Source organism: Protopterus annectens, chromosome 6.part0 (genome assembly GCF_019279795.1).
Source record: "Protopterus annectens isolate FY-2018-M chromosome 6.part0, PAN1.0, whole genome shotgun sequence".
NCBI classification, from domain to species: domain Eukaryota; kingdom Metazoa; phylum Chordata; order Ceratodontiformes; family Protopteridae; genus Protopterus; species Protopterus annectens.
The window spans coordinates 1,096,854,654-1,096,870,183 of record NC_056737.1 but is presented as its reverse complement, the minus strand read 5'-3'; the positions used below and the strand labels follow the sequence as shown (position 1 = coordinate 1,096,870,183).

Here is a 15,530-nt window from a genome sequence, read left to right as displayed (position 1 = left end):
TTTATTTGTATTTTCACACATTACACATATATATATTTTCCTACCTATCTAACATATTTTTAATATTGTCCAAGTCATAACAATGAATTTCAAAAAAGCTTTCAAAAGGATCTTTTGTTAACAAATTATTAAAGAATTTTTTTAAAAAAATCTTTTATTGATAGATTGTTAAAGATTCTTTTTGTAGGTTTTTTATAATTGTTTTTTTATAATTGATCTTTTTATTATTGGATATTCTTATTAAAATGCCCATATTAAGGTCACTGACATTAAGAATAAACTCATTCAGAAAATCAGCAAGTGTTGTTACAACGGATATATAACTATTATGACAAATAGAATTAATGTCCATCAGTTCCTATCATTGTCATTATGAAATACGTATTTGATATGATGCATTGAATACTATCTACAGCATATTAGTGATTGAGAATAAGTTCTTTTAACAAAAAAATTTTTATAATAAGAATGTAATGAAAGCACAATTGGTTATACGTGAGTATGTCTTTAAATAATGGCAAGGGTTTTCGCGCCACTAAGGTTATTTAAATGGTTTTGTTTGAAAAACAGTTAGTTCTGAGGAAGCCTATAGGATTAGGTGAAAGCGCTTAACTAACTTTTTAATGTTAAACTACTTTGCATGTATTACCGAATGAACATCATTTATTGTGGAGTGTGTTATCGTGAGCCGTTTACTATTAAATATCTTTTGCTTTGTACACACTGCGTTTCCTCTTTTTGTTGTAAGAGAAGATAGCGCAAGTGCTGTACATCACATGGATGGTGAGGCTCTGTCAAATGATCCATAAGGTGATAACTATACACCATCTCCAGCTGAGAATAACCAGTGCTGTACACCACATGGATGGTGAGGCTCTGTCACATGATCCTGACATGCTAACTATACACCGTCTCCAGCTATGAAACACCAGCTCTGTACATCACATGGATGGTGAGGTTCTGTCACATGATCCTGAGGTGCTAATTACACACCCTCTCCCGCTATGAAATACCAGTGCTGTACACCACATGGATGGTGAGGCTGTCACATGATCCTGAGGTGCTAACTATACACAATCTTGAGCTATGAAATACCAGTGCTGTATACCACATGGATTGTGAGGCTCTGTCACATAATCCTGAGAAAATCATTTTTCAGAAGACACAAAACTCTGTTACCTATGCCTACCCTTAAGATGGCTCACATACATATTAAATACACCAAGAAGCCACCATGGAATAAAAAACAACAGAATTACTCCAGCATTCTAGTTAAATTCCATCACTACTGCTTTTACTGTAGGTCCACCCCATAAAAACAAATACAACTTAAAAAAACAAAAAAAATAAAATAATAAAATACCGTCAAGAGCACCAATCGAAGAAGTAAGCGAATTTAATGAAACACATAGCGCCTCAGCTTACGCAGCCTTCCAAGAGTAAAAACACTACAAAATACTGTTTGCTTATATACAGCAACTTGCACAAAACAATTAATCAATTAAGGATACAATTCAAATCACATACTTCCAATTACATTCTTTGTTGATTCTCTGAGGCTCCAAAGTACCATACATTAAAATCAACAGGGTTTCTATTTTTAAGAGTTTGTTTTTTAAAGACACACATTCATTTTACCATCCTATAAAAACAACTCATTAGTGTCAGACTGCCAGGCCAGAATCTGTCTCCTTTCTGGCTCAACCCCAAGACAAACTATATCCCTAAATATGAGCAAGATCCTCTTCATACCTTTTTACTCCCCCTTCTCAGGTACCTATTCATACCTTATACCTTTCTTTCTCCCCCTTCTCAGGTACCTATTCATACCTTATACCTTTCTTTTTCCCCCTTCTCAGGTACCTATTCATACCTTATACCTTTTTACTACCCCTTTCTCAGGTGCCTATTCACACCTGACACCTCCTTAATTCCCCTTCCAGGTGCCTATTTACATTAGACACCTCCTTACTCCCCTTTCCCGGGTACCTATTCACACCTGACACCTATTTCTCCTTCTTCACTCACTACTTAACTTCAATTTCTTTCTTCCCTGACTTCTTGTCTAAATACACCATAACCCTGTTTTTCCCCTCTCATTTCCTATTGCAACTCCTGTATGTCTTATACTAACTTATGTTTAACTTTTATGGGCGGCGCAGTAGTGCAGCTGTTAACGCTGTCACCTCACAGCAACAGGTTCTCCGGTTCGATTCTCGGCTGAGGTGCCTTCTGTGAGGAGTCTACATGTTCTCCCTGCATTTGTGTGGGTTTCATCCCACATTCTTAAGACATGCATCTGGAGTGTTTCTCCCCAGGCCTCCTCTGAAATTAGGCTTTGTCTTAGTTGGACTTTCCCAGTCAACAAATGTTAAATAAGATAAATAAAACTTCTAAAAACTGGCTAAAACTTCTCTAACAATTAAATCATATACAAGTTATCCCTATTTTTAACAAATGTTGTTACTTTATGTCTCATTTGGTAGAATTTTTTTTAACTGTAGATGTTTTATATTATTTTTGAAGCTTGTAAAACTATTGTTCTCGTAATGTTTTTGTAATACTTTTCTCCCTGGGCCACCACTGTAAAAAGATACTTACCCAAACCGACTTTTTGGTAATCAAATGTCAATACATAAATAAGGTCCAGAGGTGATGGAAATAAAGTGACTGAGAAAGGTGGTAGGAGGCACACTGTGGTACAGACGAAGAAATGAGGACATAAGAGCAAAAGTCAAAGTAGCTCCAACTGCAGAAAAGATCAAAGAGAACAGATTACGGTGGTTTGGGCACATGTGTAGAAAAGCAGAAGACAATCTGGTGAGGAAGATTTGGGGAAGACAGGAAGAAGGTAAGAGGAAGTGAGGATGTCCAGCAAAGAGGTGAATGGATTGTGTGCAAGAAGATCTGCAACAGTCAGCCATGAGTGTTGAAGAAGGCAGGAGTGTGGCACTGAACTGAGAGAGTTGGCGACAGTTAACACTATACCCCAACCCCATGTAGAAAAATGGGAAAAAGGGGCTGATGATGATGATGATGGTATGGATCATCTGCAGCTAAAAGAACCTAGTAGCAGAATATGTCATCAACGAATGGTGCAGACCATACACAAATTCTATTTTCTCCTCTAAATTCGAAAACTGCTATAACAAAATTTCCAAATTTGCCACCAACTCCAAAAACTCCTCCCTTCATTATATTGCCCTTCGATCGCTTAATTGGCTAGAACTCCCAAACTGTCTGGACTACCTCCAACTCATCACAGCCCATAAACTACTCTACCAAATGCCCTGCCCTTACAAACATCCTACTCCCTTACATCCCTAATAGACCTCTCAGCTCACCAAAACTTAATTATTGTCCATAAACCTAACCACCCACCTGGACAACGTCTCTCATTTTCCATAGCCAAAAATGGAATTCTCTTCCTCCAACCCTAAGGACAATGGAGACTATGGAAAACTTTAAAACTCAGCTTCATTCCTACCTCTCCTCTATCTGGAAATGTACTTGCATTCTCCCAACCTAGCTCACCCCCCTTCTAACCCTTCTACACCTAAGCTCTTTACTAACCTTCTCTACACAAGGAATAATAACGGTCATTAATACTCTATCTTTTTCTACATCGCAACCTCTCATATTTAGAAAATCTTGTTTGTTCCAATATGCTATTATAAATATGACTTCAAACTTACTAATGTCCTCAACTCGATAACTACAATAGCTTTTAGACCAATTTTGGAAATAGTTTTCTTTAAATAACGTATATTTTTGTATTTCTACTTTGCATTTGCGGTGTACTTATATTCTGTGTATTTACTTGAATTTGTATCCTACTATATTTTGCATTCTATTTTGTATCCCACTGTATTGTTAGAGCTTTTCTCCCAGGCCGCCACTGAAAATGGGCTCCTTGGGCCCAGTGGACTTCCCCGGTCATTAAACTGGAAATAAACAAATAAATAAAGGAAAACATTCTAAAAGGTATCTTAGCATTAGATTTTTTTCAAATGTATTTTAAAAGTTGCTTACTATAAAGTGTAAGCACTCTCCACTCACACCTTCAACTGCCTAGCTCTAGCTTTCAATGTCTAACAATAGAAAAAGTCTCAATACAGCACTGATCACACAACGGGTGCAAATGAAAAATGTGCTCCAAAAACAAAATGTGCCTTCTTGAGATTAGCAGACAGCGCATAAAACTGACAAACAGATATGATAAAGAACACACCATAAAGATTTTATGGGTATGTAGCTGCTATCCTACTAAGGTGGGCTTGGCTTAGTGACTTCCCTCCAATTTTCCAGCACAACATGTAAAGAATGCTGAAAACAGAGTCTGGCTATCATGACCAGTAAAAGGCATTAGGTTTGTAAATGCCTTTTTCACACATTCTATTTTCACAGAAAAATCCCTGTAGTTCAGAAGGCCATAAAAGAAAACATTTGGCACAGTTTCTTCTCCTTTATACTTTTGAATAAAATATAACTGTCCAGACACACAAAACACTAAATGAACCATAAAACCAAAAACAATAAATGAATCATAAAACCAATACATAAAAAAACACTGTTTTGATATATTCAATCCCACCACATTAATTTTTTTAGTGCATGTATGTGAAAATACAGAACCTGCATGAACATTTCTGAAATATTTTGCACTATGCAAAACAGTGGCTACTATTTGTCATTCACTTTCTGATTACCCATTTTATCCAGTTGTGGTCAATGGGGAAGCAGAGTTCATCGCAGCATTCATTGGGAATAAGACATGAAACCACTCCCAAACAGAATGCTCCTTTACTGTTGGACATGCACAGATGCACACATATCATACTCAAATACATGGGCAGCTTAGAGAATCATTCATTCATTTACTGCACAACTTTGGGATCTGAGAGGAAACAAAGAAATCCAGTGAAACCCATACAGGCAGAGGAAGGGCATAGAGACTTCAGAACCTAGTGATGTGAGGCAAAAATGTCATCCACTGCACCACTGCGTCACCCCCATTATCAGAACAATGTCTTATCCAGAGCACCTGCCACCAGCACCCTCCGGGCAACGACAGACCTGTGATTTGTAACAAACTTCAAAACAGGCCACTGTTTGCTTTGCAGAAATATTGCTGTCTTTACTTACATGTACTGTTTCTGCTCCTCATGATAGAGTTCCTTGCTCTCCATGGTTTGTTCAAGTAGTGCATGATTTTGCTGGTTTAGCATTTGGATTTGACTCATCAGGTGATGATTTTCTTCTTCCAAATTCCCTTTCAGACGAGTCAACAACTGAAAAAGAACGTGTTTGCATAGTACATTATAGCAAAAGGCAACAGATGAGAGCACTTAACAGCTAGGCTCTTTTTAAACATCAAAAACCTATATAGAGAGAACCAAGAAGTACATCATTAAAACAGCAGTAAACAAAACAAATCATTATCCGCATACTTGTACTTATCTGTATAAACTAAGCAGGCTGTGTGATCATCTTTTGTTCCACTTATCATACACACACAATGCAACCAGCAATGCCTCATTTTCTGGCATCACTGTGTAGTTATAAATGTATAATATGATAAAGACCATATTTTTTTCTTTACGGGGGAATCCTCACCCCAGCATAATAAACAATCTTTCTATTGTCCTGAACAGCTGCAATAGCCGCCTGTTGGAGTGACAGGTGATGGTGGTCAGTCATCATAAGCAATTCCTTGTTTTCAGATGCACCTTGTTAGATAAAGCATGTTGTCCTGAATTTAAAAATGTGAATAGTGCATGTCATTAGATAAGAAGAATACAGAACATAGGTTCATAGGTGATTACTGACACAGGTTCACAGGTGATTACTGGCATAGGTTCATAGGTGATTACTGAGTGACCTGAAGGTCTTTATAAGCCTAGCCGTGTGCACCCAATATAATACTGGAGAAACCCAATTTAAATGATCTTGCCAAAACTTGAGATCTTAGTTATCAATGATTGCCCATATCAAGGAGAGTCATAGGTGGAATTCCGGAATTTGTAGGTTTCCCATACAGTCATCCAGACTAGGCTTAAACAGGGTCATAGAGGGGCTATATGCTTGATGTGAATTGGTAGCCTATTTCAGAGAAGTGGCAATCTCTGAGACACATCTGTCTCTCCAGCAGGTCCTATTAATGTCGCAGGCCAGGTTAAGTTCCCTGGAGCAGGTGACTTGTCCCATTTGACTTGCGGATATGCAGCACTTCCATTAAGTTTGGATCCAAGACTGCTCTGTAGGCCAGGCACAAGTCTCCTCTAAGTAGTCTGCATGCTACCGAGTACAGTGACAATGACTTCAGTCTTTCAATGTATGACATGTGATGGAGTCCCTGAATTTTCTCGGTTAGAGGTCTCTCAAGTTGCTGCAGGTGCCTGGAAAGGTACACAGCAAAGGGAGCATTGTACTCAATCATTGGTCTGATGAGGGTCAAGTACAGGGGAGTTATCACAGTAGACACATGGTGGCCAAAGTTTAGGCTACAGTCAACTTGTGTTTCCAAGTCTCTCACTACTGAGTTGTTACTTAGGATATTACTATTTATATGACAGTCTGCAGGGATATCATTTTTGACCAAAGGGAATGACAATGCAATTCTTAGCATTGAGTTTTGAGTCCATGACTTTTGTACCAATCACTCGTTTGTGTAGGACCCTGTTGAAGTATACTGACATTGTTTGGGGATTCAGTGACCGCACCTAATTTGCAGTCATCAGCAAACTTAGTCAGTCACAGCCCCTATGTTTTGGCCTGAACTTCTGAGAAGTATATTCCAATCAGTCGGGGGCCCAGTGCTGATCCCTGTGGAACTCCACTGATGACAGGTCTGTTGGTTGAGTTAAAGTCCTCAACTTTGACTGAGTGTGATCTGTCAGTGAGCCAGTTAGCAACCCACCTGACAACATAAGGGTTTGATATTCAACTGGGAGAGTTTATCAATGATGCCCAAATGTAGGATTACATCGAAGGCCTTGGCTAAGTTGTCTACAGCTATGTTGACATTTTCAAAGGAGTCCACCAGGTTTAACAGGCATGACCTACCTTTGAGAAAACCCAACTGTCTCTGATCAAGGATTTGGAGATCACCTATATTCTTATTTATAAGATCCATGATGATTCATCCCATGACCTTACAGATAAGCTGGTTAAGATTATGAGTCTGTAGTTCCCAGGATCTGTTGCTGTACCCCCTTTAAGAAAAGTGATGACGGTTGTTGTTTTCCATTCAGCACGGACAAAACCAGTACTCAGGCTGTAGTCGAAGAGAGTTTAAGACCATTTAAAACGCAACATGGGATGCTATCGATTCCAGTAGAGGCTGTGTTTTTGGCTTTGGAGAGAGCATTAAAGACTTGCTCTTTGGAGATGCAAGATGGGGGGAGATGTAGATAGAATGCTTTGTGTAATGTTTGAAAAGGATGGGGGGGGGTGAAATTTTCACCAAACCTGTCAGCTAACAGGTTAGCTATTTTCACAGGATCAGTCTGTGTGATGCCAACCACAGCTAGTTCGGCACACGTCTGGGTCCTACCTTTTAGGTTATGGATACAGCTTAAGAAAGCTTTATGATTATCCTTAGCTATGGTTGCTAATTGTTTTCAAAGTTGCCCTTAGAGGATTTTACAAGTTGTCTTATTTGTTTGTTCAATCAGAAGAGGGTTTTATTCCAGTGCTGGGACCTCTCTTTTACTCTTAGACAGCAACTGCTTCTTTTTCTTGTATAACTTATTAATGTTAGATGTCTACAAGGGAGGCTTGTTTTTTTTCTTGAGGATCTTGTTTGATCTATATTTGTGTACTTAATTATGTGTTTATGGTTATTTATTCATTGCCTCCTTAAGGAATTTCATTACATTATAATGGAAGGAAAACATCTGATTTCTCTTCAACTTGTTCAAAATGAAAAACAAATTTATCTGCATTTGAAATATCTCTAACCTTTGTGGAGTGTTCTACATTTCAGCTACTGCTCTCCTTTTTCCTTCTTGTTGTCTGGGACTGTTACTTTGGTGTGGGAAAATGTCTAACCACCAAGGACCAGAGATACTATTTCTGTCTGTGACAATTTGGACTTTGGGAAGTTTAAATATAAGAAGAAACTACATCACTATACTTGGATTATACAAATGGTGGACTATTTACATCCAGTGTTTTCAGTCTTCAAACATAAGCACTTGGAAACTAACAATCCAAGGTGACGTTTTTCTGTCGTTAGACTATAATGCATGAAATTGTTAGCTAGTTCATTAAGTGAGGTTTTGGTACCACATTAACAGTCTGATTGGTGGCAGTGCCCTATGAATACAGGTTAGGGGTGCTGCAACTGGACAGGAACCAGCAACACCATAAATAATACATGTGTGTGTGTGTGTGTGTGTGTGTGTGTGTGTGTGTGTGTGTGTGTGTGTGTGTGTGTGTGTGTAAAAGAATTTGGCTAAGTTTCAGATACAATTGGTAAGTTGGCACTGGTCTCATAGTGAGGTAGGTAAAATCCTGGGAAGTCTGTGATAATAACTTCTAGAACTGGCAGTGTACAATTTACTCGGTTGTGACAGGTGTTGGTCATAACCCACAGCAGTAGTTTGCACTTGCCATAAGCTTTTAAGGACAGCCGTCCTTTTACAAATATATTTGTGCGCCAGTCACCATCTATGGATGATATTAATACTTTACCAAGTTTACAGCCATCCTTTTATTTTTAAAAGAACTTCCATCCATACATGAAATCAAGAAAACTCAAATTTCAGAGAGAAGGGGCCCAGCAGAAAGTCCTGTGGTATACCACTTACTACTCAACTGGTTATATGGAGCTGGGGAAAAATAAATTACTACAATTAGCATGACCAAGGAACTGAATAGCAGCTTGTGAGTTAGTGGGAGTGTCTGGGGTGGGGAGTGGGGTTAAGCAGCTGATTCAGCCTAACCCAACTCAGTCATGGGTGTAGGAAGCTATTAAGGCATGTAGCTCTGCTGACACCAAGTGGTGGCTTCATCTAAATGCACAGCAACAGGACACAGGACCATGACACGAGCTTAGGTTTCCAAGCAAAGCATTTGCACTGTAGCAAGGATTTAATACACTCATATGCAACAAATGCATAAAAGGGACAGCAGTGTAGGCCTTTTGCCTACGTGGTGAATGCACATTGGCTGCCAAAAGTAGGATGCACTGAAAAAAAAAAACCTCAATAAGAAGAATGAAACTGCATGCCGCTGCTAAATAGTTCCCCATTCCTGAAGAAAATCAGGTTTTACCCTCTGTTTCCCATTCCTGTACTGGGGTAGCCTCATTGGGGAGGGGGTTATTTCATTGTTACTTATTTGTTTTCTAACCAGTTTTCAAACATGAATCAGGCCAAAATAACCACACACACACACATACTAAAATAAGACATACAACCGGCAATACATTAAAGACAGTTCTCAACACAGTAACACAAACTGGGAATTGAACATGACAAATTAAGTAAACAAAGACAAGATAAACTCAGTAATATAAAATATATGTGGTAAATGTTAAATGACAATAATTAGAAGCATTCCAGACTGTATGGCTTCAAACGGATAACCACTGACCTCGGGCATAAAACAAGTCAGTAACTATCTAAAAATAGCCCAAATACACCCTTAGCCAGAACCTCTTTGATACATCTCTGGAAGGCATGTAAATAAATGTTAAGGCCTGCAAAAGTCACACAGTACATCTGTCAGCAAGGTAGCCTCACAGGTAAATGCACATCATTCTGGAACCTCATTAAAAGCATCACTGCATACAATAAACAAAAAGGTTAGCAGTGATCTGTTAACGATTGCCTCACAATACTTGGTATAAAAAATTAAGAAATGCCAAGCTGGTCCACTAACAGAACATGACACCGAAATACTGACATGATACAACACCATTTATTGGACCAACACAAGTTTTGCAATTAAATCTTAACGGAAGGCTTCTGTTCGCTTGGAAGCTTCAGTAAGTGCACTATATTGTATCTGTGTTACAGTATCTGTGTTTTAGGTCTCAATATTTGCTGACACAGTACCAATCACTCAGGCTAATCCTAGTCATAAGGAAGGTAAAGTCATTGGTGACTCCTTCCAGCTATGTGCCTTTCTGTGTTACTAACAGTTGTTAGTAGCTTTTTAAAAAAAATACATCGTCTCTCATCATCTCCCCACAAATAATCTAGTCATTCACTCATCACAGCTTCCTCCATGGATACAGTACTAAAACTACCCTCCTAACATTGCTAACAATATTTACTGAAGAAAAAACTATGGCCTGTTTACCGCAGCCATATTTCTACTTATCCAAAAACTTTGAAACTATATCCTACCTCCTTCTCCATTACTTTGCTGACATGGACATCAGTCTCACCACTACAAATTGGTTTAAGAGCTACCCTTCAAACTGCACTCAAGCAGACAGATGGTCACAAAACTTCTCCAGTTTTCTTTTCATCACCATCTATACTTGGCCCAATTCTAGTTGCCATACTTGTTAATAAAATGCATACCATCTTTCCTAATGCAGTCTAGTTGCAACCCGAACACCGGTGGCCATCCACTACCCAGTTTGAAGAAAAGTACGCAGTACTCCCTTTTCATCTCCTAAGAGTATTTATGCTATTTTTAGCTGCCTGTATTACTCTATAATCTAAAGCTGAAGGCAAGCATTTTACCATGAATGCCAGTCCCAAACCCCTAGCATCTTACATCTCTTAGTTTCTCGGTAGCAATTTCTTCAGCCCTATGGACCTGTCCTACAGACGTTTCCCTAGTTTTTAATAAATGCAACCCTTGTGATCAGTGTTCTAATTGATCCAAATTTACTTCTCTACAGTGTTACTGAGCTAAGTTTGAATATTCTCTAACACAAAACCTCTAACACTTTGCTGTAATACATACAGCTTAACTGATTGTTTCTTCTGCCATCTTGTGCCTCAGGTGTAGCCCCGCTCAGGCTCACTATGCTCCCCAACCACCCCCCATATCATTTCCTTTATACCTAACCCTTGCTCCTCCCACTGTCTCAATGCCCACCCCTTCCTGTTAGGCCACACATACTCCTCCTGTTTCTACTCCCCAGCACACACCTAACCTGAATACCTGTTACCTCACCCCTTGCCTTCCATTCATCATCTATCACATCTTCTGGTAAATCCCCCAAATACTACACATACACACACTCACCATAGCAACAGATAAGACCAACCACAAGCCTTCACATCCACTAGTCGTTGATAGCAACACACTCCTCTATCATGCCAACTAACCCACTCTTTATCCCCTCTTACCGGATAGTCTTTCTACATTCTTCTTTCTCCATCTCACCTCTCCTGTCTCCCAACTATCATTCATTTATAATGTCACTACAAATCCCTATAACACCAACCTCCTACACCTCCTTCTCATTCTTTCACTATCTTATCTTCCATCCTTCCTATCATACCCCTCTACCCAAACTCAAAATTCCTCCTACCTAAAAATAAAATAAAATACTATACACCTTCACTTCTTACATGCATAAACTCCACTAACTCCCCAAAATCATACTTCAGGCAGGAGACATTCATCCAAATCCTGGCCCCACACATCCCACCAAGCAACTCAACACCTTCCATCAAACACCTCTCCTCCTACTCTATAAATACTAGAAGTATTTCTAAATAAAGTCTGTGAACTCCACGCCTGGATCTCCCACCAAACCCCTGATATCACTGCCTAACAGAAACCTGGCTTAAACCCAAACATTCGGACAAGGACCCCGCCCCCGGCTGTAACATACTTCACTTAGATTGTCAAAATAAAAAAGGGGGTGGTGTAGCCATAGTATACTCTCACCTTCTAACTCTTATTAATCTCAAGAAGCCTATTCCATGCTACCCGCAGCGGAAATACTGTTCGCCAACCTCAAACTTAATAACCATACAACTATCACTGTAGTAGCCATCTACATTCAACCCGGGGAACCCCCCCCCCCCCAGAATACATACTCTCGTACTTCTCTCAACACATTTCCAATGAAACTATCATTTTTAGTGACGTTACTATTAACTGGCTAATTCTCTGTTCTCCAAATTCTCCCCAGCACATAAACTTGTACGGCTTTAATCAACTCATCTCTGATCCCACACACACCAACTACTCACAAGCTACTACTACTCAAGACTGGACACTAGACTCTAATCCCTCCAAATACCACAACTCTGAAACTCTAACACCCTTAGTGATCACTCCCCTATAAAATTGCTTGGATACTCACCCCACCATGCCAAACCACATAGGTTCATAACAATCTGAACGTTAACTAGTTTCCACCCTGAAACCTTCAATACCCTCCTCTCTGAAGTAAACTGGAATTTCCTCAATCAACTTCCCCTAGATGATGCAGTCCAGTCTTTTAACTCCACCTTTCTTAATATTCTTAACTCACTAGCTCCTCTTCGTACTGTCCGTGTAAAGCCCAATACTTCTCCCTTGGCTATCCAATACTACCCAGGCCCTAATAAAAAGAGAGACAAAGTATGGAAAACATGGACAAAAACAAAGCTCCCAGTAGACTTGCAAAAATTTAAACAACTTAGAAATTAGACCAAAAAAACACATTAATAAAGATGAGAAAGACTTCTACTACAACCCCCCTCAGCCTTGAGATCTAATCCTAAAAATTCTGGAACTCAATAAATCAAATATTACACCCCAGCACTCCTAGCTCCCCCTACTCCATATCCAGATAAGACTCCAGAAGAAACCACTTCCACATTCAACACCTATCTCAATGACACCATATCTAAACTACTGAACCCTAAGCCCAACCTATCCACCCAAAACTAAAGTCCTAATTACATAGAATATGCTCCCAGCATAAACTCCACAAATAAACTCACCCTTAAACCTGTAACCACCAGTTACATCAAATCCCTGCTCTCCAAATTAAAACCTTGCTCAGCATCTGTAGGCAACATCCCCTCTCAGTTTCTTCAAATAGCCACCAACTCTCTCGCTCTCCCTGTCTCTATCTTAATAAACCACTCTATCTCCAAGTCTAAGGTTCCTTCCATCTGGAAATAATTCTATACCTTACCTATACATAAAGGAGGTAACTCCACTGATATCACCAATTTCAGACTTATCGCTATCCTGCCAGCTCTCTCCAAAATTCTCGAAAAACGTATTCATAAACAAGTCATGCACTACTTACTCCAAGAAAATCTGCTCACACCTACTCAACGTGGTTTCAGTCCTAAGCACAGCACTACCACCGCCCTACTATCCTTCCTTAATTCTGTTTACCTAGCCAGCGAGGGCAACAAACATCTGCTGCCTATTCTTAGACCTCTCAAAGGCTTTTTACACCACCCTTTTCTACTGCACAAACTAACTAATCTTAACTTCTCTCCTGCTGGTATTGCATGGTTTGCCAGCTACCTCTTTGACCGACTCCAAGCAGTGAAATGGCACTCTGCTCACTCTCCTCCTCTCCCAGATAAAATGGGTATCCCACTAGGATCCAGCCTTGGGCCACTACTTTTTAACATCTTTACCAAGTCTCTCTACTCTCTCAGCTCTAGTACAATATGCTAATGACACTCATCTCTACTGCTGACTCTCCCTCTGAATTTATCTCTGCCACACAGACTACCTTCAACTCAGTTGAAAATTGGCTCTCCAAAAACCAACTAATCCTTAACACCAAAAAACTAAGCTACTACTTTTCCCACCTAAAACCCTTAATCATATCAAATCCTCCTTCTCAATATGGTCCCTAAATAACACCTTAACTGAAGTCAAATCTAACACAAAGCTTAAAGGAGTTAATATTGATGACCAGCTCAAATTAGACTTGCATATCAACAGCGTTATCAGGAAAACTCATCAGAAACTAGGTCTCTTGTACCACAGCAAAAATTTCCTTACCAGGGAAGCTAAGGTAACTCTCTCTCATGCATACCTACTACCCAGTCTACTGTACAGTTCTCACATTTTCACTAGTCTTAACAACACTCCTAGTCAAGCTACAATAAGATAGCTAGATTCGCTGCCCAACAAACCTACAAGTCCCATCACTGCTTCTCACTGAAACAGCTAAACTGGTTTGAATTACCTCACCAGCTCCTTCTCTCTCAGCTCCAGATCATTCACTGCATCCTCTACCAACCTTCCTACTGCCCTACTCTTTCAACTCTCATCTCCCACTACTCACGTGCTAGACCTCTTCAAAGCTCCAACCAAGACCTTCTATTAACTCACAAACCAAAAACTAAGTTTGGATGTAATCTCTACAGCTACAACCCCACCAAGGCTTGGAACAGCTTTCCACTTGAAATTAGGTCTCTTAAGCAACTGAAAAAATGTAATGCTGCCACCAGAGCATACCTGCAAAATCAATGGACTTGCCACTGTATTCGCCCCACCATAAACAATTTCAACCAGAAATTCCACTAACTGTCTTTTCTCTATCCCATAAACTCCTTACATTTACACTGCTCTGAAAATTGTATGTTCTTTACCCTTCTATGACAATGACTATGTCTTCTGTTATTTTTTGAGATGTTAATATGTACTGTATGCCTTCAGCCAAATTTCTGTGATATTTTTATTTACTGATTTATTCATTAATTCATTACTGTATACAATCAAGATTTTTCTTTTTCTGTATAACTGTTTTCTGTTAATGTTTAATATGTATAACTTGTTGGAGCTTTTCTCCCTGGGCCTCCGCTGAAAAAGGGCTATTTAGCTCAGTCGGACAAACCCAGTCAACAAATGTAAAATAAAATAAATAAAAAATAAACTAAATCATTAAACCAATATGTTCATCCAACTCCCTTAACCAACTACAACAGGATACACACAAAAAAAACTTTCACACAATTGAGAAAGGCTTCAAAAATTACAGCATCTATTAAATGGAAACAAAACAAAGTGACTCCTGTTTGGTCCAGGCAAATTTCAGTCTCTCCAGTAACAACAAACACTGAACAAATCATCCATGCCAAACTCATTGGCATCACCAGTGATGACCAATTATCCTTCAAACAGCACAGACTATACTAACTCCAAAACAAATAAGCTTGGCATGGTCTGCCAAGCTTAACTAAGCACAGCTTGACACAGCTCAAACATTTCTTTCGCTAAACTGCTGTATTCCTACTCCATTCTAACCAACACCCCCCCACCCCAAAAAAAAACATACTTCCAAAAACTGAAACTTACATGTAACAAAATTGCTGAATTACCTAACTCAACTCACCACTGGATAGTTATCCAAAACATATTTTCACTAGAGTTGCATCATCTTCTCAAACCACACAGAATTCTAAATACTCCACTCAAACACTCAGCCCTAACAACCTTAGTCAGCAGATATACTTCAAATAGAATTACACACTCCCTGTCTTAAACCTCTTACAAATAATCAAGTCATACAACAGACACCGAGACCCTCACTACATAAACACTAAAGAATTTAGGGACCGCCATACCAGCCAACAGAGGAAATAAAC

General features: G+C 39.3%; 1 protein-coding gene across 2 annotated transcripts in view; it reads right to left on the bottom strand.

Annotated features, from left to right (window-relative positions):
* Positions 1-15,530, bottom strand: part of CCDC88C (coiled-coil domain containing 88C) — a 1,480,266-nt gene that overhangs the window by 152,977 nt on the left and 1,311,759 nt on the right. For both annotated transcript variants that reach the window (XM_044074710.1, XM_044074709.1), the window contains exon 23: positions 5,146-5,291. In XM_044074710.1, the coding sequence (XP_043930645.1) occupies positions 5,146-5,291 (146 nt within the window). The remainder of the gene's footprint in view (positions 1-5,145; positions 5,292-15,530) is intronic.